At 55.3% G+C, this 26,420-nt stretch overlaps 1 protein-coding gene and 1 non-coding gene across 2 annotated transcripts; one reads left to right on the top strand and one right to left on the bottom strand.

Moving 5' to 3' along the window:
- The first annotated feature begins 1,588 nt into the window (after positions 1-1,588).
- On the top strand, positions 1,589-26,420 carry GLTP (glycolipid transfer protein). The gene is made up of 5 exons (XM_075534242.1): positions 1,589-1,813; positions 21,245-21,303; positions 21,897-22,030; positions 23,898-24,048; positions 25,217-26,420. The coding sequence occupies exons 1-5, from the start codon at positions 1,711-1,713 to the stop codon at positions 25,397-25,399; spliced, it is 630 nt and encodes a 209-aa protein (XP_075390357.1). The 5' UTR covers positions 1,589-1,710; the 3' UTR covers positions 25,400-26,420.
- LOC142430030 (small nucleolar RNA SNORA73 family) lies at positions 15,705-15,902 on the bottom strand. Its single transcript, XR_012780519.1, has one exon. It is a non-coding gene; the product is annotated as a small nucleolar RNA SNORA73 family (small nucleolar RNA).

Genomic DNA, 26,420 nt, shown 5'->3' on the forward strand with positions numbered 1-26,420 from the left:
CTCTAGAACCACTTCTCTCCTCTGTCACCTGCAAGGTTAAACCGTGACCATTTCATAAGGTTTGATGGCTATTTTACCAGTGATTTCTCACTGGCTTTAGAATACAAACGGAACACCTTAGCATCCCTACCGAACCCAACACACTCCAGCCCCTGTTCGCCTTCCTCAGCTTCAGTTCTACCACTTAGTGCATTCATCTTCCACACACTGGCTCCACTGCCATCACCCCCGCTGGCTACATGCACACACCAAGCTGGTTTTCGTCTTAAGACCTTTGTGTCTTCATATTCTGGGTCATGGGACTCTGTGTCAGCAATTTCCACTCAAATTCCAGTGTCCACCTGAGCCCCACAGACTTTTCTTGGCTGTCATTTAGGAGCCCCAGTGGCATCATGGTTACTCCTTGCTCTGCCAGCTGCAAGGTCAGCAGTTTGAAACCATCAGCTGCTCAGAGAGAAAGACAGGGCTTTCGACTCCCATAAAGAGTTATAGTCTCAGAGACTCCCAAGGGCATTTATACTCTGTCCTATAGGCAGGGTCGCTATGAGTTGGCATTGACTCGATGGCAGTGAGTTTGGCTTGGATTTTGGAGTCTTTATGGAAACAGATCACCAGGCCTTGCTTCCGTGGCACCATGGGTTTGGCGTGTGGGTTAGTAGTCTTGAACTCAGAGAGCCTGCCCCTGACACCCTACACATGATCTCAGCCAGCAGCCCTCTCAGCTAACCTGTGTCACTCCACCCTATTTGATTGTCTTTATTTTGTCCTTATCGGTGTCGGAAATTGTCTTTATGTATTTGCTCACTGGCTGTCTTCCCAATTAGCTTGTTTGCTGAGTGGCAACCTGTGTTTATCTTGGAATGAATGAGAGATTCTCAACACCTGTGTGTTGCATTGCAGGATAAGGTGGGCATTCATTGATTTTTTATTTTGAATGGGTTAGGGCCCAGGTGATCTATGATCCAGGTGGTGAGAAGGTGAAGTTAGGTTGGGGAGGAGGAGGTTAGGTTTTGAGAAAGAAGCCCCAAGTCCCTGATTGAGTTGACCTGTACATTGGGCTGGGTCTAGCACGTAGCATCGGGCTGTTAAGGTCTGACTGGACCCAGGTTTTGGGAACTTGGGGTCCGCATCAGTTGGGTAGTGATTAAGTGCGCTTGCGACTTGAACAGTATCCAAGAGATCACTTTTGGGGAAGTAGGAGCACGGCGTGGCTTGGGTGGGTGGGTGGACTGTGAGTAGCGCCACGCCCCCGCGTAGGCGAGCACTGAGTTCGAGACGGCCCTTCCCAGGCCAAGGTGGGAGCCCACACCCGGGGTGGCAGAGGGCTCGCCTGGGAAATGCCCTGGGGCGCGGGGTGGTGGTGGCGGCGGCGGAGAGGCTCTCTTGCACCGATCTGGACGCGGGCTTCCGCGCCCGGGACGGACGGCCCCGCCCCCGGACCAATGGCAGCGCGGCCTGCGACGGCGGCGAGCGCTGATTGGACGCGGGCGGGGGCGGGGGCGGGGCGCGGGCGGCGGGCGGCGCGCCGGGCTGCTTAGGCGCTCGGCCGGAGGGCGGCGCTGAGCGCCCGGTTACGCGAGCGCGGTGCGCACGGAAGTGGAGACGCTGGCGGCCCCGGAGCCTGCGGCGGCGGCGGCGGCGGACGGCCGGGGGGGCGCTGTGGACGTCCGCGGCGCCGGCTGGGGCATCACTGCTGGCCTCGACCCCGAAATGGCGCTGCTGGCCGAGCACCTCCTGAAGCCGCTGCCTGCGGACAAGCAGATCGAGACCGGGCCCTTCCTCGAGGCCGTGTCCCACCTGCCGCCCTTCTTTGGTGAGTTGGGTGGGGGTGGGGATGGGAAGTCAGGGAAAGGACTGCCGGCCTACAGCCTTGTCCCAGGGGGGCGTCCCGGGGACCTGTTGCCCTAGAACGCTCTCCCGAATTCTGCTCCCTCCCCTGCTCACCCCAATCCTGTTTCTCTGGGCGTCCCTCCAGCCATCCCGTATTCCCACTCTGTGGATCACCCCCCCCCAAACGCTGTCTCCCTAGGCTGTAGGTCCTTCCTCTCTTCTCCAGACAACCCCGAGCCCCCCAAATGCTGCATGTCTGCAGACACCCCCAAACCTTCCCCTCCCCAGACACCCTCTAGTCCTTAGATGGCCCCGTTCTCCATCTTTCCCCAGGTATCCCCTATCCTCCACCCCCGTGTTATTCTCCAGTGTTCCACATCCTCCCATCTGTCCCCAATGGAACCTCAGAAACTTAGAATCCTTTTATTCAGGATCCCAGAGCCCCATGCCCCCCCCCTTCCCCCTCCGAAGCCTCCACGGGGAAGGCTAGATCAAAGTTGGAGTCGCAAAGCTCTCCCCAAATGAAACTCCCTGCTATCTAGTCGATTCTGACTCATAGCTACCCCATGAGATGCGGACTTGGTAGCCTCTTGATGGCACGGTGTTCGGTGTAGGACTGCTAACTGCCAGGTCAGCAGTTTAGAACCACAAGCCCCTCCAAGGGAGACAGATGAGTTTCTGTCTATTTTCTGCTCCCATAAAAAGCTCCAGTCTTGGAAACCCACAGGGGCAGTTCTACCCTGTCCTCCAGGGACACTATGAGTTGGCATCGACTGGATGGCAGTGTGTTTGAGAGGAGCGGCTGCCCAGAGGTCTCCCTCCTTTGGGGATAGGTTCAAGACCAGGGAGCTGCTTTGTGGGTCGACCCAGGGCAATGTTTGGGCACTTGTGCCGAATTTGTCATGCTGAAGAAAGTTCTGGAACCCTGGGTCCCGTGGACCCTCCATCCTCCCCTCCCTTGTCCAACTTAAGCCCTTGATGGAAATTGAGACACTGCAGACTGGTCACCCGCCCTTGCCCTTTGCCTTGTGGGCCCTGGGTAAAGGGTGAAACCTGAGCCATGGCTTTCTTCTCTCCAATGGGGCTCACTCAGTGCCCCGCCCTGCTGGCTCCTGGGTGGCCCTTTGGGAAGATACCAGTCCCCTTTGCCGCCCACAAACTGGCTGAGCCTTAAGGCAGGTGTCTACAGAAGAGATTTGGCGGTTTCCCTCTGATGTGTGATCAGGACTTGTGGGCAGTGGTTCCCTCAATTCGTCACTGTCACCTCTTCGGCCTCAGTGTTCCCATCAGTGAAATGGGCATGCTGGCCTCCTAGGCTGGTCACGGGGAATAAAAGAGATTGTGTGTGTGTGTGTGTGTGTGTGTGTGTATCTCTGCTAAGAGGTAAATGGTGCTGATGTAAGTTTCTGGATTCAGTTTTGGTTCCCACCGAGAGCAGATGGTTGATTAACCAACGTTTCAGTGCGTGAGGCTTTCTGGTCCCTATGATTCTCAGACCCCAGTAGGCCACCCGAGCAGGAAGCCTGGTCTCAGTTAGGTCCACTGCCCGGTCCTTAGCACCTAGAGCAGTGTCTGGCACACGGCAGATGTCCGGCCAATGCTTGGCGAAGGTGCCGAGTTTCTTGGTGTCCATCAAACAGTGTTGTGGTAATCCTGAACTACTTCCTAAGTGGGGGCTCGGGAGCTTGACAGCGTTAGCATTGAGGAGCGGTCGATTTGTGCAGCCAAGTTGTAGGTTCTGTTTTCTGTTGGTTCTTTGGATACTTGCAGGTCAGAGCCAGCCTGCCCTGGAGAAGCTTTGCAAGCTGGTGGTTCTGAGGCCCTGTGCTCGGATTGACTGTGCTCCCAGGGGACATTTGGCTGTGCCTAGAGACATTTGTGGTCATCACTATTGATATCTCCATCTCACGGGTAGGGGCCAGGATCCTAAGATGCACAGGCCGGCTCCCACCACAAAGAGTGATTTGGACCCAGGTGGGGAAACCCCAGGCTAAGCCCTGTGGTCCCTTCCTGCTGCTTTCCACTCACAAGGGAGCGGTCACTTCTGCACTTGGGGCTCCTCCGGGAGATGCAGTTTTCAGACTGGTTTTCTAGGGAGGGGGGAGGCGGCCGCTGAAATCAGCTGCGATCCGGTGCCAGCTCTGCAGTGCATCTCCCCTGCCCCCCCACTTCCCCTGGTCTCAAAGGACCCTTGTCTTGGCGACAGTCCCCATGCCGTGGGCTGGCACATCTGCTAACAGAAGTGCTGTGTATTCAGAAGCCTCAGGGGCCTGGCCCACGAAGGGTTAGCTCTGAGCGTGGGCTCAGAGCCCTTCACCCCAGAGGGCAAGTCCCAGCGCTCTGAACAAAAGCCAGCATCTGGACTTCCAAAATGGGAGGGTCTTGTGAGGGTTCGGAGTGGAATCAGGAGGTGGGGGTGAGGGGTGGGGTGGGGACCCTGTCAGCTGTAATCAGGGGCTTGGCCCACATGGTGAGAGTGAGAGGTCAGCTGGGTGCCCTGGACAGGTGATGCTCTCTTGAGTGGAGCTGCCCTGGCAGTGACACTTCCCTCCAGATTCGTGCCGATGCTGTTGCCGTGTGAGACCGTGCCATTCTGGACTTTCCCGTGCACTGTAGGATGTTGGCTGGCAGCCTTGGCCTCTGCCTGTTAGATGCTAGGTGTCACCACCCCAAGGTGACAGACCACAGCCATTGCTGTGGAGTTGATGTTGCATCAACCCCACATGTTACAGCATAGAACTGCTCTCGAGGATTTTTGTTGGCTGTTCTTTCTTGGGAGCAAATCACCAGGCCTTTCTTCTGCAGCACTGCCAAGGAGGTTCAACCCACCAACCTAGTACGAACCTACAACCATCGAGTCAATTCTGACTCAGAGCAAGCCTCTCTAGGGTTTCTGAGATTGTAAATCTATGGGCACGGGGAGATTCCTCTTTTTACTGTGAAATGGCTGGTGGGTTTGAACGGCCAACCTTGCAGTTAGCAGTCCAGTGCTGATCACACCAGGCCACTGGGGATCCTTGAATTAGTAGCCTCCAATACCATGTGCATCACCGAGGGACTTGGTTTCCCTTTGTGTGCAATCCACTGCTGGAAGATAGACCAAAAAAGCCATGGAGTCATGCTGACCCCAAAGGACAGGGTAGAACTGCCCCGGTGGGTTTCCAAGACACTAACTCTTTACAAGAGTAGAAAGGTTCATCTTTTTTCCTGTGGTTTCTAACTCCTGGACCTGTGGTTAGCGGCCCAAGACCTAACCAGTTCGCCAGCAGGGCTGTAAGATATGAGTGTGGCAAAAACTCGACAGCTTTCTGTTTCCATGTTTTGTTTCTTTAGTTGCATTAAAAGTGAAATCATTTTATTAGGGGCTCGTACAGCTCTTACCACAGTCCATCCATCCATTGTGTCAAGCACATTGGTACCTATGTTGCCATCATCATTTTCCAAACATTTGCTTTCTACTTGAGTCCTTGGTATCAGCTCATTTTCATCCCCCATACCCCCTCATCATGAACCCCTGATAATTTATACATTTTCCTCTTTAATTGTATTTTTATAATCGTTTTATTGACATATAATTCACTTATCACTCTGATAGATCATATCATAAAGAATTGCCCGATTATCACCACAGTCGGTCCCAAAACATTTTTGTCCTTCCTTGTATCCATAGCTACCAACTCCCCATTGCCCTTTCCCCCTTCCCCCCACCCCCATGAAACCATTAATTCAGTTCCTACCTCTATAGACCCACCCACCCTGCATTTCATACCCTGCAAAGCAGGCAAGAATTTGAATCGTATTTTTTTTTCTCCTTTTGTTGTTGAGAACAAACACATCAACTCAGCATTTTCTGCACACGCACTCCGGGCTACTGACTCCATTCTTTGAGCCGTGCAGCCAGCCTGGCTAGGCCTCCTTGTACGAATGGGTCCCCTCCAGTCACATGAACTCTCCACCCGCTAAGCTTCCCCTCTGATCTGTTGTCAGCTGGGTGTCCAATCAAAAGCGTCGGATTCCGGACGTGCACCACGCTCAAGCTCAAAGCCAACCTTCCTTACCCAGTTATGCCCAGCTATTGTCTAGTTTGAAGACGACTCCAGGCATCCTTTAGGCCTGTGGATTAAAGAAACTCTCAGGGCAGGCAAAGCCGTGCTTCTGTTTTTTAATCGCATTCTGAATTTGAGAGTGAAGGGTCACGGGGCAGGTCATAGTTTCGCAATCCTCCGCCCCCCTCACCCCGCCCTTCATACGCTTGTTGACTCAACTCACCCATTGCCTGAATTCCCCTCAAGGCCGCGCCGCCCGCTTCCCCCACTTCCAACTCCCTGTGTCCCTGTTGCCATCCCTCCTGTTTTCCCAACGCTCTGAACTTAGTTCTTTGGTCAGTGCTGCCTTTTGCCCTGAAAGGCAAGCGAAAAGCGGTGCCTTTTCAAGAAGCATGTAATGAAAAGACGCCTGTCGCAGCCGGAATGCGTCCGGCGGAGACTTGTCAGAGCAGGAACAGGTGAATATTTTCCACTTTCTACGAACAATAGAAAAGTAGTAAGACCGCACCCTGGTAAAAAATCAGGACACCTGACCAACCAAGGAGCTCCCTGGAGCATCAGCTCTCACGGGTTTCTGAAGATCTGCCGGCTTTTAGGAGGTGCTTAATCTGTATTCAGTGCCCAAACCTAACCCACTGCTGTCGAGTTGATTCCAACTCATAGCGACCCTGTAATACAGGGCAGAGCAGGCCTGCTCTTGTGGGTTTCTGGGCCTGTGATTTTTTTACCGGAGCGGACAGCCTCCTCTTTCTCCCTGAGGGCCCCTGGTGGGTTTGAACCTCCAACCTCACGGTTAGCAGTTGAGTGCTTACACGGCAGTGCCACTAGGGTTCCAGTAGTCAGGGCAGAGTGCTCAGTGCAGATTAGCCCACAGCCCAATTTTCTCATAGCTTTTTGACATTAGGTGTGTTCAGAGAGAATCTGGCGTTTTAGATTACTTCTTTCCAGATTTAAAAAATTTTATGGAGGGGGGAAGTTTATGGAAAACGAACCCCCTGATTTTTGCACCCGACAGCATAGCATGTGGGTGTCTTTCCATGCGTGTGGTCATTTTTTATAGGTACCTGGCATTCCATGGTTTGAGTGTGGCCATCCTCTGGTTGGGGAGCCCTGGTGGCGTAGTGGGTTGCACATTGAGCTACTTACCACAAGGTCAGTGGGTCGAACCCACCAGCCGCTCAGCAGGGGAAAGATGAGGCTGTCTGACCTGTAAAGATATACAAAGTCTCAACTGATTGTGGTAGCACTGCTTGATAGGATTGAACTATGGCATGTTGTGCTATCTGTAAGAGCTCCCAATAAAATGATTAAAAAAAAAGATTTATAAAGTCTCATAAACCCCACGGGGCCAGCTCTATTCTGTCCCACAGGGTCGCCAGGTTAGAATGGACTCTTGCCTGTTGTTTGTCCCTCTGATTAAGCAGCACCTCCTGCTGGTGGGCTCTGGCATTGCGTTTCCTTTTCAACTGAGCCAATGCCAAAGGAGCCCAGGTGGTGTAGTGGTTATATGTTGTGCTGCTAACTGCAAGGTCAGTAGTTCAAAACCACCAGCCTCTCCGAGGGAGCAAGACAGGGCTTTGTACTTTCATAAAGAGTTACAGTCTCAGAAGCTCACAAGGGCCGCGCTGAGTGGACGTTGACTCTATGGGAGTGACCCATTTTGAAAGGACCACAGCCTTGCCCAGATCAGAGTGGTACCTCTGCCAAACCTTCGCTGGTGAAGAACTGGTGGGGCGTGGGGGTGGGCGTGGGGGAGTCTTTCTGCAGGGTGTGGGCTGTAGGCCATCCTCCTCCTGTTTGCCGGTTTAGTTAGAGAGGGTACCCCACTCTTCCTGTCTCCAGCTGGAAGCTTTTGAGTTTGACAGGTTTTACTTACGGCCACCCAGAGGCCAGCCTTGGGTCCACCTGGCTTCTCTACCTTGACCCAGTAACCAGATCTTATCTCTGACTGATCGGTTTGCACCCCTGACTTCTGTGAGGCATGCGCTGTCATGTTTTTCAGGTCAGGGATGCTGCTCCGGCCTCGCCAACTGCGGGGGGTGGGGTGGGGGAGTTTCGATGTCATCTAGCCTAGCCGCATTGCTCCCTGTGCAGGACGGGTACTGGTGCTCCCTGGAGGCTGGGCGATGCTGGGTGCCCATCAGACTGGGCTTGGCAAACTTAGGGGGGGAAAAAAAGCAGCAGCAGCCAAACTCGCTGCCATTGTTCGATCACCACTGTGGGTTTCTGAGGCTCTCACTATGTATGGGAGCAGAAAGTCACATCGTTCTCCCCCAGAGTGGCTGGTGGGGCTCAAACCGCTGACCTTGCGGTTGGCAGCTCAACGAGTCACCCACTCCGCCACCAGGGTTCTTTTGCTTCTGACTCATAGCGACCCCGTAGGACCAAGTAGAAGTGCCCCTGTGGGTTTCCAAGACAGTAAACCTTCCGGGGAGCAGAAAGCCTCCTCTTTCTCCTATGGAGTGGGTCGTAGCTCTGAACCTCTGACTTCAAGGTTGGCATCCTAACACATCGTCCACTAGGACCTTTCTTAAAAGGTCCTGCCTAGGGTGAGCCCAGGGGACTGGCTTCCGTGTGTGACACGTGCCAGGCTCCCCCATGGCAGACGGGGAGCATGGATAATCATTTGTTTACCAATCAAAGGCCAGAGAAGCTCGGTGACTTGCTCAGGGGCCCTAGAGTAAGTGACAGTAGAACTCAGGCTTCTGGACCCCACGTGCAGTGGGCTCCTCTTGTGGAAAAGCCCCCCACACCCCTGCCCCAGTGAAGGGACTGGCACTGCTTGTGTAAGACTGGGACGCAGACCGGATCTGCCTGCGGAATGCCTGCTTATTTGAATGCAAATGAGACCGACTCTAATGGTGGTGTTGGAAGCCTCTGGTAGGGATCCTCCCGCAGCAAACAGGTCAGTCCTTCCTGTAATTGGGACACCCCAGGCTTAACGATCAGGTTCAGCCCCAGCTACGTGCCTCAGTGGGGCGGGGGGTGGGGGTGGTGACGTGTGAGTATGCAACTCCCCATCTTCTCAGGAGCATGTCCCCAAGGCAGCTGGCTGTTTTTAAGGCTATTGTGTACCGAGCCCTGGTGGCGTCGTTGGGCTGCTAACCAGAAGGTCAGCAGTTCGAAACCACCAGAAGGACCACACGCTCTACCCCTATAAAGAGTGACAGCCTAAGAGTCCCACAGGGCCGTTCTACCCTGTCCCTTGGGGTCACTGTGAGACAGTGTCGCCTTGGTGACAGCCAGTTTGTTGCTTTCGCTACCGACTACATCTCCAGTCTTCAGTGTTCGATGTGCCTGCACCTGCTGTCACCTCTCAGAGGTACCAACCCAACTGCCATGGAATCACTCAGTTCTGGCTCTTGGCGGCCCTAGGGTCGCAGAGAAGAGGAACTCCACTGGGCTGCTCAGCACGCAGGCTCGAGATCCGCCCTCCTGCCCCGCAGCCCCGGAGACACAGGCATCAGGCAGCAAGAAGCCACTCAGGGTCTTTGGGACACAGTGCCAGGAATTGGGCCCAGCTGGCTGGCTTGCGGAAGGCCACAGTGCCCGGCTTTGCAGGGTGAAGGCCAGTGGCCCTGGTGATAGCAATCAGATCCTGCGACTGCAGCTAGCAGTCCGGCCCTGAGGTCAGGGGCCACGGCCAATGGCCAGGCCAGCATTGCTGCCGGAAAGATAGGAAGGAGCCAGGCTCTGCTCCAGTGCTTGCCCTGTCCCTAGCCCTAGGCTGTTCTCTGCTCCCCTTGCGGCTCAGGAACTCAGAGCCCACCATGGGCCAGGGGCCCGGCCCTCCTGAGACTCAGCAGAATATAGATACCCAGCCCATGATAGAAGACTGCATGGACAAAGGCCTCTGTTAAATAGAGCGCACCACCCCTTTTTGAAAGGCCCCCTTGTGCCAGTCCTCAGCCTCAGGTTGTCTTACTTTCCCCGAGAGGCTGAGCTGGTGTGTTTGTTCGCTGCTGTGAGTGCCCCCACCGGTGACAGGGGTAGACCGACCCGTGCCTCTCCGGCTGGCCCTTGAACTTTCTGATAGGGCTTGGATGGAGGCGTTCCATTCAACAGATTAGATGCTTCCGGTGTTTCTCGTCCCTGATTGCCATCCCCTCAGTGTGACCACTCTGTTCCACTTCCTCCTGGTGGTTCCTGATCTCATTCCCAACTTCATCCCGGGGAATGTCCGGCAAATAAGACCGACTTCCCATCTCAAATGGTTGCTTGTACTAAGGCAGCGAGCAGTTCTCAACCTGTGGGTCGGGACCCCTTTGGGGGTCGACCGACCCTTTCACAGGAGTCGCCTGATTCATCACAGTAGCAAAATGACAGTGATGAAGTAGCAACGAAAATAATGTTATGGTTGGGGGGTGGTCACCACATCATGAGGAACTGCATGAAGGGGTCGCGGCATTAGGAAGGTTGAGAACCACTGCTCTAAGGAGTGGGGACTTCTCTACTGTCCTGTTCACCTTACAGACCTGCCTATTGTTTGGCTGAAAATCGAGCCACCTGAGGGGGACATTGGAGGCTGTGGGGTGGAGGGTGAGTTCATTTCTAGGTCTGTAGGTTATGAAGGGCCAGCGTTCGGGGAGTCTCCCAGTGTCTATTCAACCAGTAAGCTTGGACTTCCTTATGTTTTGGAATTTTGTCTGTCCCACATTTTTCTCCCATTCAGCACCTTCTGATATGATCCCTTTCGAAGCTGGGTACTGTCAGGTTCTTCTGCTTCCGGAAGCTGGGTACTGTCGGATTCTTCTGCTTCCGGGGTCCTGGAAACTGAGCTGGTGGCTGGGTCTGTTCCGACTCCTGGCGGCTCCATGTCTAACAGCGCAGAACCCTGCCCTGCCCTGCGCCATCCTCACAATTGTTCCTACGCTTCAGCCCATTGCTGCAGCCACGAAGTCCACGCATGGCACAGGCTGCTTGTTGCTAGGCTCTGACTCAAAGCACCCCGTGTACCACCGAACAGAGCACCCTGCCCCTTACACGGTTCAGCCGGCGTGTCGTTCTCGCTCATTGTGCCCTGCTCCTCCCACGTCACCAACCAGGATGCCCTTCTCAGAGACTGGCCCTCCTGATGACATGCTCGAGGTAAATGAGACAGTGTCTCTCCATCCTCGTTCCTAAGGAGCATCCTGTCTGTAATTCTTCCGGCATGCTCAATGTCCACCACACGCCATAAGCCAAGGCTATCAATTCTGTGGTCTCCCTTGTGTATTTGGAAATTGGGAAGATTTGCATCGGGCCCCCTTTTAAGTCTTCCCAGTGACAGCCTGGCTTGTGATCACGTTGGCGGCAGACTTGGCCGAGGTGAACACGCCGTTAGATTCCTTGACGGCTGTCTTCGTGGGCAGTGATGGTGGGTCCCAGAAAAGGGGAATCCTTGACTTCAGTCCCCTCTCCGCTTAGCACGCTGTTGCTTTTTACTGAAGGCTGTAGTCTTTGATCCTCCGCAGCAACGATGTGTCATCTGCATATTCATTAGCGCACTGTTAATGAGTCTTCCTCCAATTCCTGGTGCCGAGTTCCTCTTCATATCACCCAGCTGTTCCGCTTCTTTGCTCAGATTGGCTAAGTGTGGTGGGAGGAAGCCACCCTTCTTTGCCTTTCCTGATCTTAAACCACACGGTTTTGTGGGAATGACCACCCCTTGGTCCAGGTCTAGGTCCAGGTCCAGGTCCGGGTGCAGGTCCGGGTCCAGGTCCAGGTCCACGTTCAGGTAACACATGCTCCCAAGCAAGTACTCCGGAATTTCGGATTCCTCACGGTGCCTGTTTTCCGGGTGCTGATTCTGTTGTTGAGATGCTTTCTAAATCCAGATGGGATACGCTCAAGGTGGTATCGGACACAGAACAGGTGCTTCATAAGCATCTGTGGATTCAGTTAACCAATCCCCGGAGGTGAGCTCTTTCTGGCTACTGACCATGGACTTGATTCTAACTCATGGGGGCCCCAGGTGCGCAGAGGTGTTTCAAGCGAATCCCACAAACCCCACAGAAACACTGCATGGTCTTTGCAATGCTAGGATTCTACTCTCCGCAGTCAATCAGAAATGTATTAGGGGACACAGGTTCAAACATAAACTCCCTTTGTTCCCTCTCCACACAGGCTGTCAATTGGGGTGCCTCACACAGGAGGGGGGCCACTAAGCCCCCAAAGGGAAAGAGTCCCACAGGCAGACCTGAAATAAAAGTCTTATTTTACGGATCCGGATCTGGGTAGATGCTGGGTCAGCGTCCTGCAAGGAAGATCACCTTCCCGTTGGGGAGCTAAGTGCCTTGTCAGCAAGTCCATTGCTTCTGGGACCCATGGGTGGTGGTACTTCCTCCAGCGAGGGACGCTGCCTGAGAAGCCCTGGGAAGTAGCCGTCACCAGGAGGACCCCATCACAGTTAGCTCAAGCTGGGGGCGTTGGGTGAGGGAGTGCTGCTACTATGCCTCTTGGTCTGCAGAATTTAGTTACCAAGTACAGGGATTAGCCAGCGTTGGTTTTTTTACCTCTAGCTGTGAGCCTTCTGAGATGGCAAGCTGCTAACATCCTCTGACCCCGGACACAGCAGGACAATATGTATGTTGACCGCCTCCAGGAGAGACTGCTGCCCAGTGGTCTTGTTCTGCTTGTAAATCCCGTTTACCCGTGAGTCCTTGTGAACATCGGTGCCAGGGGCTACTGATACTGACCTGGTCAGTGAGTTCCTTACACCTCAGGGCCTGTCATATCTCTCCTTTCCAAGCTCACAGTCTCTCTCTCTATATATATATATGTTGGGTTGTGACTTGGCTGTCCTTTTCCGGCTCACTGTCTAGTAATTTTTTAATATTTAAAAAAATTCCTATGCGGATAACAAGAGTAGGACTGCACCTTGAGATTTTCCAGATGGTCACCCTCTGGAAGCAGCAGACTGCCAGGCCTTTCTGGGGAGGTGCCTCTCCGCGGGGCCACCCACCAACCTCTCTGTTCGTCAGCAGTCGAATGCTTACCCAGGGTCCTGCCTGCATTCTCTCTTTCTACTGTGCCGAGCGAGCTCATGCCCCATTTCACAGAAGAGGAAACCAAGGCAGAGAAGTGGAGGGACAAGACAGTCCCACAGCCAAAAAATGGCCGAGCAGACTTTGAACGAGGTCTGGTCGTGAGCTAGGAAAGAGGCCTCCCAAACGCTGGCGTCTTCCTGTGGGCTTGCTCTGTCTGGCCCCATAGAATGGTCCTAGAAGGCACAGCTCTGCACTTCTTTTGTTTAATTTATCCCAGTGCAAATACTGCGTGCTGATGGTTTGATTCATTGTTTCCCATGTAAAATGGCCTGGGGAGATGTTAAGCCGGACAGTGTTACTTTGTGACAAGGCGGCATTTCCTTGTGGAGTGTTAACTGTATCCAAACTCTGAGCTCAGAAGTTACTAGAGCATCTCAATCCCTCCCCTTTGCTCCCCCACACTGGCAACAAGCCTATGTGGATACACTGTGACCCTACAGGACAGGGTAGAACCGCCCCTGTGGGTTTCTGAGGCTGTCAATTTTTACTGGAGCCCAAAGCCTCACCTTTCTCCCGCAGAGTCACTGGTGGATTTGATCTGTCAACCTTGCAGTTAGCAGCCCACCGTGTTAAGCACGACATCCTCAGCGCTTCTTTCTTCTTGCTCAGAGATGATTCGCTCTCTGCTTGACGTGCCCCAGGCCACCTCCTGCCTCCCATCCGAGAGCCCTTCCCTATCATACTGTTCCTCAACCACCGGGCACCCGCAGGACACACAGCAGTGGTCCCGGCCCCTTTCTTGTGCGTGGGGTCAGATCCCGGGGCCAGTTCAACCCCAGTTAGCAGCCACCATAGTGCTTCTCAAGCTGTTGTTTCATGGCAAGGGACTTCTAACTCTGAACCAAATCCGTCAGACAGACAGTCGTGTCTGTTCTTCCCCCCTTTCTCCTTTGAATTTCTTAACCGTTGGCTTCCTGCTTCTCTGGATTTCCTCTCAAAGGAAAGGTCTACCTGTTAGAAGCGATCACGTGACACCAGATGAATCCCAACGTGTGACGATGACCCATGTTTCCCCGAGTGGAACAGCTCCCTGGGGTGCTCTTGACTCTCATGTCAGTGGGAGGAGCCCTGGGGGTGAGGCGCTCTGCTGCTGACCCCACGGCCACACTGTCAGCAGTTGGGACCCCCTGGCCACTCCTCAGGGGAGAAACATGCCAACCTGCTCCCGTAAACGAGGTGACCCACAGCGGTACTTCTGCTCGGCCCTGTGGGGTCACTCTGAGTTGGAATCCTCTCGAAGGCAGGGGTTCGGGTGGTGGTGGTGGTGAATCTTTTTGGAAGTAGTTTGCCAGGCCTTTCTTTTGTGGCACTGCTGGGTTCTAATGGCCCCCTTTGAGTCGAGCACAGACAGTGGGCACCAGTGTATACATGGTGTGTTATAACAAGATCTGGGAGGGGTTCAAAAAGGTTATGGAAAAACAGAATGGGAAGATACTGAAGTTTCCCCATGGACTTTTTGAAGTCGTTTCCCGCCCCCCCCCCCATCCCCCAGACATAAGAATAACATTTACGATGGCACAGATAACAATCCTTTTCGTGTTAGGGAGCTCTTACTGTGTGCCAGAAACCGTGCTGGTCCCTATGTGGGTACAACCTTCCGTAGGTCGCACAGCATCCTGAGAAGCAGTGGGGGATGCGGGTGGGGGGGGGTGTCCATAATTAGCCTCATTTTCCAAAGAAGGGAATTCAGAGAGGCAATCAGACTTCTCCCAGGACACAGAGTGAAGTGAGAGAATGCATTTTCCAAATGGTATTCCCAATTCAAGGTTGGATTTTCCAAAGAAGGCTGTTTTTGTTTACGTTTTTTAACCCCCTTCCCAAATTATGTCCGGAGACAGAGATGTTGATGGGAGGTGGGGGTGGGGTGCCAAGCCCGCCTTGATTGGTTTTATAGACATTCTCCTCCCTCCTTCCCTCCCTCATCATGTGGTGACATGCAGCGGGGCGGGCATCTGGGGAAGGTGGGCAGTCTCAGGGCTCTGGGCTCTTCAAACACCAGCATCGGTGTGAACCGAGCCCTCTCTCCCTGCTGCCTTCCCCTCGTAAATTAATAAATGAGGCATCTTCCGCTGCTGTAATTTGAGTGCCTCTCATTATGACCCTGTAACCCAGGACCTGTAAAATTAATCCATCCATGTTCTTAACAACCGAGCTGTTACCGAGCGATGAAAAAAAGGGAAAACTCCTGGATTTGAAACAGAACCTGTTTTGCAAGAATGTTGTAATCCTGTTCTTCCTTTCTGGAAACCCCCGTTGATGGGTTGGGTTGGATATTCTGCCCTGAATCACTCAGGCTGACAGCGGTGAAGCCGTGTTTCTCCCGAGAGGAGTTGAGTGTCTTTTGTTCCTGAATGAGAACTCTTACTGAACTGTTGCCTTGGCCATCTGGCCTGCTGTCGGCAGTGGCACCTGCGCTCTGAGATGCTCCTCTGACCTGGAGGGCTCTGAGGGATGTGCTGTGCTTTTGCTCCGGGAGCCCTGGGGGCATCATGGGTTACATGCTGGGCTGCTAACTATAAGGTCAGGCGTTCGAGACCACCAGCTGCTCCTCGGGAGAAAGACGAGGCTGTCTGCTCCTGTAAAGGTTTCCTGCTCCGTCCTAGAGGGCCGCACGGAGTTGGATCGGACTCACCGGCCGTGAGTTTGTTTGCACGCTTATCTGTTCGTTTACTGTATTTAGAATTGGTGCCCAGCCAAGTTGCTTCTCTCAAGTTCAAGGACCACGTGGCAGCTAGTGCATTTTCAATTTCAGTCTAACTCCTCAGGAAAGAACCTAGATTCAGGAGGGGGTGTATTAGAGGGCTGTTTGCTGTGCGGGTTGCCTCCTCAGTCACTGGTCCACAGGCCTCTGAGGAGATGGAGGAGTGTGCAGGCGCAGACCAAGGCCCGGCTTGACCTCCGACCTCGTGGAAAAGGACAGTATACCATGGGGCAGAGCCCTGTATTCCTCCAGCCACCTAGACAGAGCCGGGGAGAGCCACCTCTTGGACCTAGTGTATTTTCTTAAGACCCAGCTCCTGCCTCTGGGCAGGGGGGAGGGGGGATGATGGACTAGCCACAAACCTCTCCAGGTCCTCGCCACCTCCTTTTCTTCTAGAATGTTCCAGAAAGTCTGTCTGTCCACTCTGCCCACATGGAGAGGACCCCAACAGGAAAACCGGAAAGGATTTTAATCCACACAAGCAGGTTCTGGGTGGCACTTTAAAGAAGAACATGGAAAATAACAATAATTTATAATCTATTAAGGGGCCACGTGGGTTGGGGGTGGGGGGAGAGGCGAAGAGGAGCTGACACCAAGGGCTCAATAGAAAATCAATGTCTAGGAAAGGATGGCGGCAACATGTGTGCAGATGTGCTCGATACAATTGATGACGGATTGCTACAAGAGCCGAAAGAACCCCTGAGAAAGAGTTTTAAAATAAACAAAATATAAAGAAGAGCCCGCTTGTTGGGGCCACAGTATATGTCAGCCAGTGGAGAAAGGGAGGGAGCACGTCTGGGGCAACCACAGAACTGGCCGGACAGGAAAGGCGATATTGGGGCCCGACTGCATTCCGCAGGAGCGGGAAGGCTGAACAACTTGCTGAAGAGGTGCGGAGTTCTGCCCGGGGCTGGGGTGGACTTGAGTTTAAACTAGCAGAAAGGTGCCCACAGATTACCATCATTTCTGGTCTTCCTGTCCCGTTCACACAGACAGACGGGGAACATTCCAGAAACAACAAATAAAGGACCAGGTGCAGTACAAACCACCTTCTCATTGCCGTGGCATTACGACCCTCCCCGTAAGACGGGGTAGAGCTGCCCCTGTGGGTTTCTGAGACTGTACCCCCTTCCCTGGAGGAGCAAGCCTTCTCTTTGTCCTGCGGAGGAGCTGGTGGTTTTGAACCGCTGACTTCGTGGTTAGCAGTCCAACACGGATCCCCGGGACCCCGGGATTGCGTCTCCGGTCCCAGCTCTCAAGGTGCAATCTCGAGCCAGTCACCGAGCTTCCCTGGGCCTGGCATCTGAGGGCCAAACCCAAGTGCACGGCCTCTGGTGGGAAATATGGACCGGTGTCAGCCCCTCCCCTCCACTTGCACGACCCCTCTGGGCTGTAGAAAGTGCGGCACCTGAGCCCAGAGCAGACAAGTCCTGCCCGGAGTCAGTCCCCGGCGGTGAGCAGCAGATTTGAACCCAGGACTGTCCCGCTACAAAGAGTGCCGCCACCACATCCCAACTCAGCACAGGCAGCCCCACCTCCAGATCCTCCCAAGGGACCAGCTGTGACATGCACGCCTGTGTGGACGCGCAGGTGCCCACTCAGGTGTCCTCCTCTGGGCCCTGCACCCAGCCCGGAGTGCGTGCAGCCACGCTCCTCCATGGGGTGGTGGTGGCTGGAGCAGCAACTCTGACCCCTCTGCCGGCCCCACGGACAATGCCAGCTGCAGTGGAGCCCCGCTCCGACCGGCCACCGAGGCCACGTGACTACACTGTGCACCGTTGGGGGCAGGCTGGCACAAAAAAGCCTTTCTCCCGCCGCCCGCAAGGCACAGGCGACATCTCCATAGCAGAGCGATCGGGGACAGAGGGGCCCCAGCCGTGGGAAAAGCGATGCACCGCTTGTATGTCTAGTGCTTATCGGTCCCCCCCACGGGAGGGGCAGTTTGGAAAGTCACCCCGTTCTCTGGCCCATCTGTCAGCCTGCCGGCTTGTCTTCCCCGCTCACCCCCTGGACGTTATTAAAGAACTTGAAGGATGAGCACGTGCCCCCAGCTGGGGCCAAGGAGCCATTGGCCCTTTGCCAGGCCCCCTGTGACCTCCGGTCACAGCACAGGAGGGTCGGAATTCATAGCCCCCGGGATGCTACCAAGACCCCTGGTCTGTGCTGGTGACTACGGACTCCGCTGCCTGGCCATCTGCTCTCATAGAGACGGAGGCCCAGAGCACTCTAGGCCAGTGGTTCTCCACCTTCCTCACGCCGCGACCCTTTCATCCAGTTCCTCATGTGGTGTCCCCCAACCATACCTTTATTTCCCTTGCTACTTCATCACTGTCATTTTGCGACTTGTATGAATCGGGCGACCCCTGTGAAAGGGTCTTTTGACCTCCCAGGGGTTCGCGACCCACAGGTTGAGAACCACTGCTCTGTGGGGGCAGCTCTGCTCTCTAACACAGGGCTCCTGAGATGGCAGTGGGATTGGATTTTGTTTGCTGGGCGATTCTGTCAACAGGCATGCCTGGTTTTATCACGCTTCACAGATGGGGGTGGGGATTGCTTCAGAAAGTTCCAGCAGCCCTGGTGGCATCGTAGGTTACACATTTGCCCTGCTAACCCCAAGGTCAGCAGTTCAAAACCACCAGCCAGCCACTCCAAGGGAAACAGAGGAGGCTGCCTGCTTCCCATAAAGACTCACAGCCTCGGAAATCCAGAGAGGCGAATTCTACTCTTCTCTTCATAGGGTCTTCGCGATGAGTCGCAGTCAAATCGGTGCAGTGGTTTGGGTTTGGATCAGAACGTTCTAGAAAAATGTAATTAAAAGAGAATGGGGTTTTCCCACATACTTTTTAAAGCCCCTTCACGTTGCATTTTAGAAAACAGGTGGAAGGGTTGTCGCAACCCCGCACCCAGCAAGTCTCAAGTCTCGTGGCGGTTCATCCAGCAAGTGTGTGCGCACACTTCGCATCTTCTGGTCACTTTTCGTCCCTCTTCCTGTGTTTCAAACTTTCCTACTGCTCTTGTACACGTCATGTCCCCCGACCCGCCCCCCCCAAGTCAGTGCCCACTCACAGACCCTGAAGGACAGGGTGGAACGGTCCCTGGAGGTTTCCAAGACTGTAATTCTTTAACGGGAGTAAAAGCTTGATCTTTTTCCCCTTGGAGCTGCCGGTAGTTTTGAACTGCTAACCTTGAGGTCAGCAGCCCAACTCGTAACCCACTATGCCAACAAGGCTCTTTCATAGGCTATGGTATCATGTCAAGATATCGTTAAATGCACCAGGAAGCCCCACAATTCAGGTGAGGCCCCTTTATATTATATGTGATGCTTATTTGATGTCTAACTGGTGGAACAAGGCCAGTACCTGGAATGCCAGGTTAGAGGTAGGTAAGGAGATTGTCTAAATAGTGCCATTGGGCAGAGTAGTAGGCCACATGGGCCCCTGCTAACACCTGCGAGATGCTCTAACCATGGCCATGCTAGGGAAGGCCCTGTTTGGGCCGGGCTGGCCCCACAGACAGAGCCAGGCTCAGCAGCTGAGATGATGAGAGAGCCAGACCCCTTGGTCCTCAGGCAGGAAATGACATGGAGGCCTTGGGCCCACAGGGGGCTTAGGCAGGAGGATGGCAGTGGTGGCAGTAGGCATGGGCCAAAAGTGATCCACACAGCCAAGGACCTGGGGGCCTACGGGCTTCCTTCTTGAGAGCATGCAGTGGCCCGTGGAGCCAGACTATCATTGGAACCGGAAGTCTTAAATGACTTCACACCAGGGTCCACTGGGTGGTCTCCAAGCTCCGGGCACTTGGCTTCCTGTGTGGGATTTCAGCCCCCTCGCCCGACCCACTGGCCAGTTGGAGAAACTGAGGCATGCAGCGGTGAGGGCAATTGCTCAGCTGGGCCAGATTCAAACCTCTACTGTCTGAATCCCGCTCTTCTCCTGTGCCCCCACCTCCAGCCCACCTTCTTTCCACTGTATCTTCCATTTAGAGCATCCACAGAGGTTTCCCCAGTGTAGTTGGAATGTTCTAGATGGCCAGCCAGGTGTGCTGGGTCACCTTGGGTGGAATTCAGCCTGCACTGTTCCTCTGCTAGCCCACACTGGGGCCTCTGCCTGACTTCCCGGGCAGCGGGCAGCTGTCCGTGACGTCTCCCTCCAGTGGGACTGGTGCCCAATTTTGCTGGCCCAGTGACCTTTGTCCCCTGGGCTCTGCGGCAGGCTCAGGAAAGAGCTGGCTGCTCCTGGTGCTGTCCCTCTGTGCCGGAACCCTTGCAGGGAGCTTGTCGTTGGTGATGTCTCTGGTCCCCAACAAGTGACCTCTGTCCGCTAGGGGGGGTGTTAAAGGGGGAGGGGAGGTGGGAAGCCGCCTGCGTACACTTCATATGGAGTCCGGGGTTCCAGACTCCACCAGGATCTACTTTCGCTCGCCCCCACCCCGCCCCGCACACACGGAGAGAGAGAAAAAAAATAAAGTCCATGAAACAAAACATAAGGAGCCCTGGTGGCATTGTGGACCTACAAGGTCAGCAGTTCAAAACTACCAGCAGCTCCTTGGGAGAAAGAAGGGGATTTCTACTTCCACAAAGAGCTACTGCCTTGGAAACCGACAGGGGCAGTTTGGCCCTCCCCTGCCCCTTAGGACCGCTGTGAGTCAGGCTTGACTGGATGGCCGTGAGTTAGTTGGTTACAGAAACACACCCGCTCACCGTTGGCTACTTTGTTTGCATGGTGTTGCTCCTTCCTGCCACCTGAGATGTGCTGTACCACCACCCAGGCCCTGGACTCCATCCCCTCAGCCTCCACTCGTCTCAGTGACTGCACATCGTTCTATCCAGGAGCACAGTGCCAAGGCCACCTGTCTCCCTGACTGCTCGAGGCTGTGCTGTGGCTGGACGATGACTTCCTGGGGTAGTTGGGTTCAAGGCTCAAAGATGATCTCAGAGCAGTAGATTAGGGTTCCCCCCGGCTGCCCCCTACTTCTTGCTCTGTGTCTTCTGTCCCTCATTCTGTGACTGGACTCTCATTGCTGGGCACCTCCCCAGTTCTTCCAAGGGGTTCAGAGACACGGACTTCAGGGCTGTCAGCTGCTGGAGAATCCTGGTGGTGGCGTGGTTACGAGTTGGGCTGTGATCCACATGGTCTGAGGTTCAAAACCACCAGCCATTCCGAGGGAGCAAGACGGGGCTTTCAACTCCCATAAAGAGTCACAGTCTGGGAAATACAGGGGCAGTGTCACCCTGTCCTGCAGGGTCACTATAGGTCGGTATGGACTTGAGAGCAGTGAGTGAGCTCGTACAAAGGAAGGGGGGGCCTTACCCAAGGCCCTCACTAAATCAGCACCCCCTGTGCACCTCAGAAGGTGCCTTGTGGGCCTCCTGGCCAGCCAGTCAGGCAGCAGTGACCTGCCTTCCTTCTTTGGCAGGATGGGTCTCTCCAAACTGCTCTGGGCGGTGCTGTCCAGTCTGGTCGACACTGACCACTTGCGGTTGGTGAAATTCTCGACAAAGAAACTGCCCCAACCATTTCCTCAGCCCTTGCAGTGGCTGAACTTGTCCGGCCCAGCAGCCCCTCCTCATGTCCAGGCCCCCTGGAGACCTCAGACGTCCCCTGTGCTGGGAGTCTTAGTCTCGCTTCCTTTGTCCCCAGATTGCCTCGGCTCCCCCGTGTTCACCCCCATCAAGGCCGACATCAGCGGTAACATCACGGTACGTACAGGGCCCCTAGCCCGAGGGTTGGGGGGGCGGGTTTGGTCCCAGCTTGGGGCCTCCTTTCCAGCTATGGGTGGACCCTGAGCTAGTGCCTGTGGGTTCTCAGACGCACTCCCACTAGATGATACGGCAATTCCACACCCACATGTCCATCTCAGACCCCTGGCACCCCCTGGCCTAGCCTGGCATGTAGCTCACCGTGCATAGTGCGATTTCTTCCCCCCAGCAGTCCTGCCAGGCCGGCCCTGCCACTGCCCCCTTTTCACAGACAAGGAGATCGAGGTTCAGAGACATTGAAAGGGTCCCACAGCACTGGCCCGTGGTCACGTCCCCTCTCTGTGCCTCAGTTTCCCCCTCTGTAAGTGGACACGCGGCAGAGCAGCACCAGCGCTCCCAGCGGCATAAACCAGGCAGCTTAGGCTGGGCCCCGCCCTGGCTCTGGGTGGACACTCAGTAAATGCCCGACTGCCCTTCTTGCTCCAGGTGCTCACAGGAAGGAGGGGACCCGGTGGGGGCGTCCTCCTGCAGGGGTGGGGGTAGGTGCAGCTTCCAAGAGGAAATAGCCCCCCCCACCCCCATGCTTGTTTCAGAAAATCAAGGCTGTATATGACACCGACCCCACCAAGTTCCGGACCCTGCAGAACATCCTGGAGGTGGAGAAGGAGATGTATGGAGCCCAGTGGCCCAAGGTGGGGGCCACGCTGGCGCTCATGTGGCTGAAAAGGTGAATGGCTCGTCCTGGTGGCTGTGGGGATCAGGAGAGGGCTGCAGTGTTGTCCACTCTGGCCGGAAGGGGCTGGCACTCGTGTCTCGGCCCCCACTGCTATGGGCTCTCCTGGTGTTCACTAGAGGCCGAAGTCACGTGTCCAAGGGCCGGGGCGTGTCTGATGGGGAGGCCAGGGGTGCATTCTGACTCCTGGTGGCCAGCACACACAGCTGTCCCGGCGAGTGGGGTCGCCGTGGCTGATCCCTGTTGTTTTTAAATCGTCTCTCCCTGCAGAACGTCACTGCAGAACAGCCGCTTCTCCACGTGCCATTCAGAGACCCCTGGAGTTGGGCGGTGACCACTCCCCATTCCCATCAGTCCTCCACCCCCTAAGCTTCCCTGGGCCGCCTTCCCAGTGGCTGTTACCACTGCGGCCCCAGGCAGAGAGGTCTTCACGGAGCCTGGCCATGAGCCTCACAGCAGCAGGTGGCCAGGCCTTTCCTCCGAGGCACCACCCAAACACCTGTGTACCCCCCATTCTACAGCCCCTGAGACCTGAGAGTGTGCGTTTAATAAGTGTGTGGGCTCAGCACTATTCCGGGCCTTACGCTTGCTCCTCACGTGCCTGGTCAAGCACCCCACGTGGCGAGTTAGATGTGGTAATCCTCCCCTAGGGGCCACATCCCGTGCCAGGCCACGGGGTGGAGCAGGGGCCCAGTAGCCAAGCACAGTTGCCAGGGTTGTGCACTGGATCTGCACGGAGTGACCTTCTGCGGGCCTTCTGCAGAAAAGGAGCAGATTGTCACAAAGTGGCCTGGGGCTGGGGAAGGGACCTACCCTGAGGTGGGGGTTGAACTCCGCGTGGCTCAGCTCCTGGGGTCCTGCTGCTCAAACAGCAGCACTGGCCCCACAGCAGCCGTTTCCATCTGACCCTAGAGGCCACTGAGGTCCTGGGAGGCCGCCAGCTGCTTGCAGTCCCACACCGGCCTCTCCCGGGGCCTGAGTTCTCCAGCAGATGCCGTGGTCCCGCAGCCACTCAGGCGCTGGCTGTGGAGCCGGGTTGGACTCCAGGGTTGCTCCTCCCCTCCCCTCCCCCAATAAGACCATGCCCCTGCCCCTACTTCTTTGGTGGAGCCCCCACCCCAACCCCCAAAGGCTGGGTGGGCATCCAGGCAGGCTGATAGGCCGACTGGTGGTTCACAACGTGGCAGCTGCCCACATTTGCTTCCTCCTGAAAGGAGGAAAGTCCCCGGCCTGGCTGGGAGGTTTCGGGGGTTTCTAAGGAGATAGAGGACAGGTGTGGCTCAGGTCAGGTGGGGGGTGAGGGTGCTGGGCGTTCTAAACGGCTGGATGCCTGGAGGGCAGACGGAGCCCTGGTGAACGTGGGCCGGCTGGGTTCCAAACCTGGGCTCTGAGGTGCAGCTCTCCTCTGGAACCCCTAGTCCGGGTGGGGGTCTGACTGGTGGGCACAGAGAGAGAAGTCAGGGAAGGCTTTCTGGAGGAAAGACCCCGGGGACTCGGAGCAGGAGTGCCTTGGAGGTGGGGGGTGGGGAAGCTCCCAGGGTCTGGCCCAGCCAGGGTGCCTTCCCCTAGCACAGTGGTCCTCAACCTTTCTAGTGCCGAGACCCTTTCATACAGTTCCTCATGCTGTGGTGACCCCCAACCATAAAACGATTTTCGCTGTTACTTCATTCGCTGACGTTTTGCTCCTATTAGTAATTGGGTGACTCCTGTGAAAGGGTTGGTCGACCCCCAAAGGGGTCACGCACGCCCCACAGGTTGAGAACCGCTACTATAGCACATTGATTGACCTCTCGCTCTACCCTCCCAGTGCCTGCTGGGAGGCCGGCACAGCCGTGTTCTGACGAGCTGTCTTCCTGCACAGAGGCCTCCGCTTCATCCAGGTCTTCCTCAAGAGCATCTGCGATGGGGAGCGGGACGAGAACCACCCCAACCTCATCCGGGTCAACGCCACCAAGGCCTACGAGATGGCGCTCAAGAAGTACCACGGCTGGATCGTGCAGAAGATCTTCCAGGTGAGCAGGCCTCCCCAGCTTAGCAAGCCCACGTGGGCCCCACCACTGCTCAAGGGCGGAGAGCTATGGTCACAGTGGGCATCACTGGTACATCCCTACCAGGGCACCTCAACCCGAGACACTCAGGGTCACCAAATCCTGAGACACTCCAGGACCACCTCAGACTGAGGGTGGGTGGTCCCCTCAGCCCCTGGGATCCCCTGTGTTGTCACACTGGGCAGGTATCTTAATTATCTAGTGCTGCTGTCCCAAAACTACCACAAGGGGGTGCCTTTCACAAACAGAGATTTATTTTCTCACAGTTTAGGCGACCAGGAATTTGGGTCCAGGGCTGCGACTCTTGGACAAGGCCTTCTCTCCCGTCAGCTCTGTGGGAAGGGGCTTGTCTATGGTCATCCTCAGAATGGACTGGTCACCCGGAGGTCTTCAGAGAGTGCTTGTGGCTCGAATCTGCCGCCTTCTGTGCCTACCCGCCTCTTCTATCTCTCACGTGATTTTTATATCTCTTTTATATCTCACGTGATTAGCGAACACGGACTCCTGAACATTACTAAGAGAGACCTTTTCCCAAGTGGGGTTACAACCCAGGGTTGGGACCCCGAGAGATATCTTGAGGGGGGCTCAAAGAAGTAAGGACCCCTGCTGACACGGGGGTGCCCACAGGAAGGACATTGGCCGTGATGTGCTGGTAGCTAGTGAGAAGACTGAGCCCCTGGAAATGGGGGCGTAGGGAACCTAGGTAGGTTTTCCAAGACCACAAACCTGTACAGGAGCAGGCAGCCCCGTCTTTCTCCGACAGAAATGATTGGCGTGAGTTCAAACCACTGACCTTGGGGTCTGCTGTTTGCCCAACAGTGCCACAACCAGGGCTCCCTAGGGGAGAGGCTAGGACAGTAGTGCTTCCTGGCCCCGTGGGCTTCACAAAGTGTCACAACATCGAATGGGGACCATCCGCACCCCCGTGTTACAGATGAAGAAACTGAGGCTCAGAGATGCTCACGGCTCATGGCAAGCCAGTGGCCCGTCTGTCCCCAAAGCCGGTGGGTGGCCTTTGAGCTCCATGAGTAGCACAGACAGGCCCATGCCCGGCACAGGCCTCAGGCTAGCCCGGCCCCCGGCAGTGCCCCCACCTCACTAACGCTGTGCCCGCTCCCTCTTGCCTGCCCAGGCGGCGCTGTACGCGGCCCCCTATAAGTCCGACTTCCTGAAAGCACTGTCCAAGGGGCAGAATGTGACGGAGGAGGAGTGCTTGGAGAAGACCCGCCTCTTCCTGGTCAACTACACGGCCACCATCGACATCATCTATGAGATGTACACCAAGATGAACGCCGAGCTCAACTACAAGGTGTAGGCAGGCCGCGCCCGGACCCGAGAATCACTGTGAACCCAGCCAGCCAGCCAGCCAGCCGGGGCGGCCTGGCAGAGCCCTGCCTTTTTAAACAAGACAAAACAAAACAAAACAGAACAGAACATTTTTGGCCTCTTCTCCTGGAGCAATAAATCACACATTGACCCTTACCCCCCTATTTCTCGCCCCCCACCCCCACCCCCGGAATTGCCTCTGAACTTCACAGCAGCCCGGACTGGCCCTTGTGCCTTCACACCTGTGTGGTCAGAAGCAGCTAACCTTTCTAATAAGTCGAGTCCTAGGGTTTTTTATCTTTGGTTTTGTTTTCTCTCCCCTGCTCTGTTCCGCTCCCGCCCCCACGAGGAGCACGGCTCGGCGTCACACACCCCACCTCCCAGCCAAGCAGACATCCTTAGGAGGCTCGGTCGGAATAAACGTGGGAGATGTTAAGGACCATGAAGAGTCTGATACGAAAGGATGCAGGGTTCCTACTGCGGGATTTTAACAAGGACAGGGCAGAGGGGGGCATGTGCTCTTGCTGTGCCTGCCGACGTCTGTTTGCCAGGCGTATTTTTTTGTTTTGTTTAATTTTTATTTTTAAAAAGCTGAAACCAGCCAGCCAGCCTTGGGTGAACCCCGGGGTATTGATGTGAAAGCGATCGGGCAGGTACACGTGACTGGTCCCAGTCGACGGCGACGGCCCTTGTGTCTTTTCTGCATCATGATTTCTTCAAGTGACCACTTCCACACCTAGGAAACTTACCTGCCCCAGGTGTTCTCCCGAGGGGGCTAGGATGAACCTCCCTGGGCTGCAGGGACCCCAGACGCCTCGCTGCCTTAACTGCTGCCAGCACCACCAAGAACTGTATTCTTCCCATTGTTGAGGTGAACAAGGAACTCCCCCAAAGAATTTTGGTGTGTATGGTTTTTATTTTTTAAAAAAAGAAAAACCCAATGAGGAACAATTGGTGATTTTTATGCAGAAACTAAATGATCCTTAATAAATACCTATATTTTGAAATCA

The sequence above is a fragment of the Tenrec ecaudatus genome, chromosome 16 (genome assembly GCF_050624435.1).
Source record: "Tenrec ecaudatus isolate mTenEca1 chromosome 16, mTenEca1.hap1, whole genome shotgun sequence".
Taxonomy (NCBI): domain Eukaryota; kingdom Metazoa; phylum Chordata; class Mammalia; order Afrosoricida; family Tenrecidae; genus Tenrec; species Tenrec ecaudatus.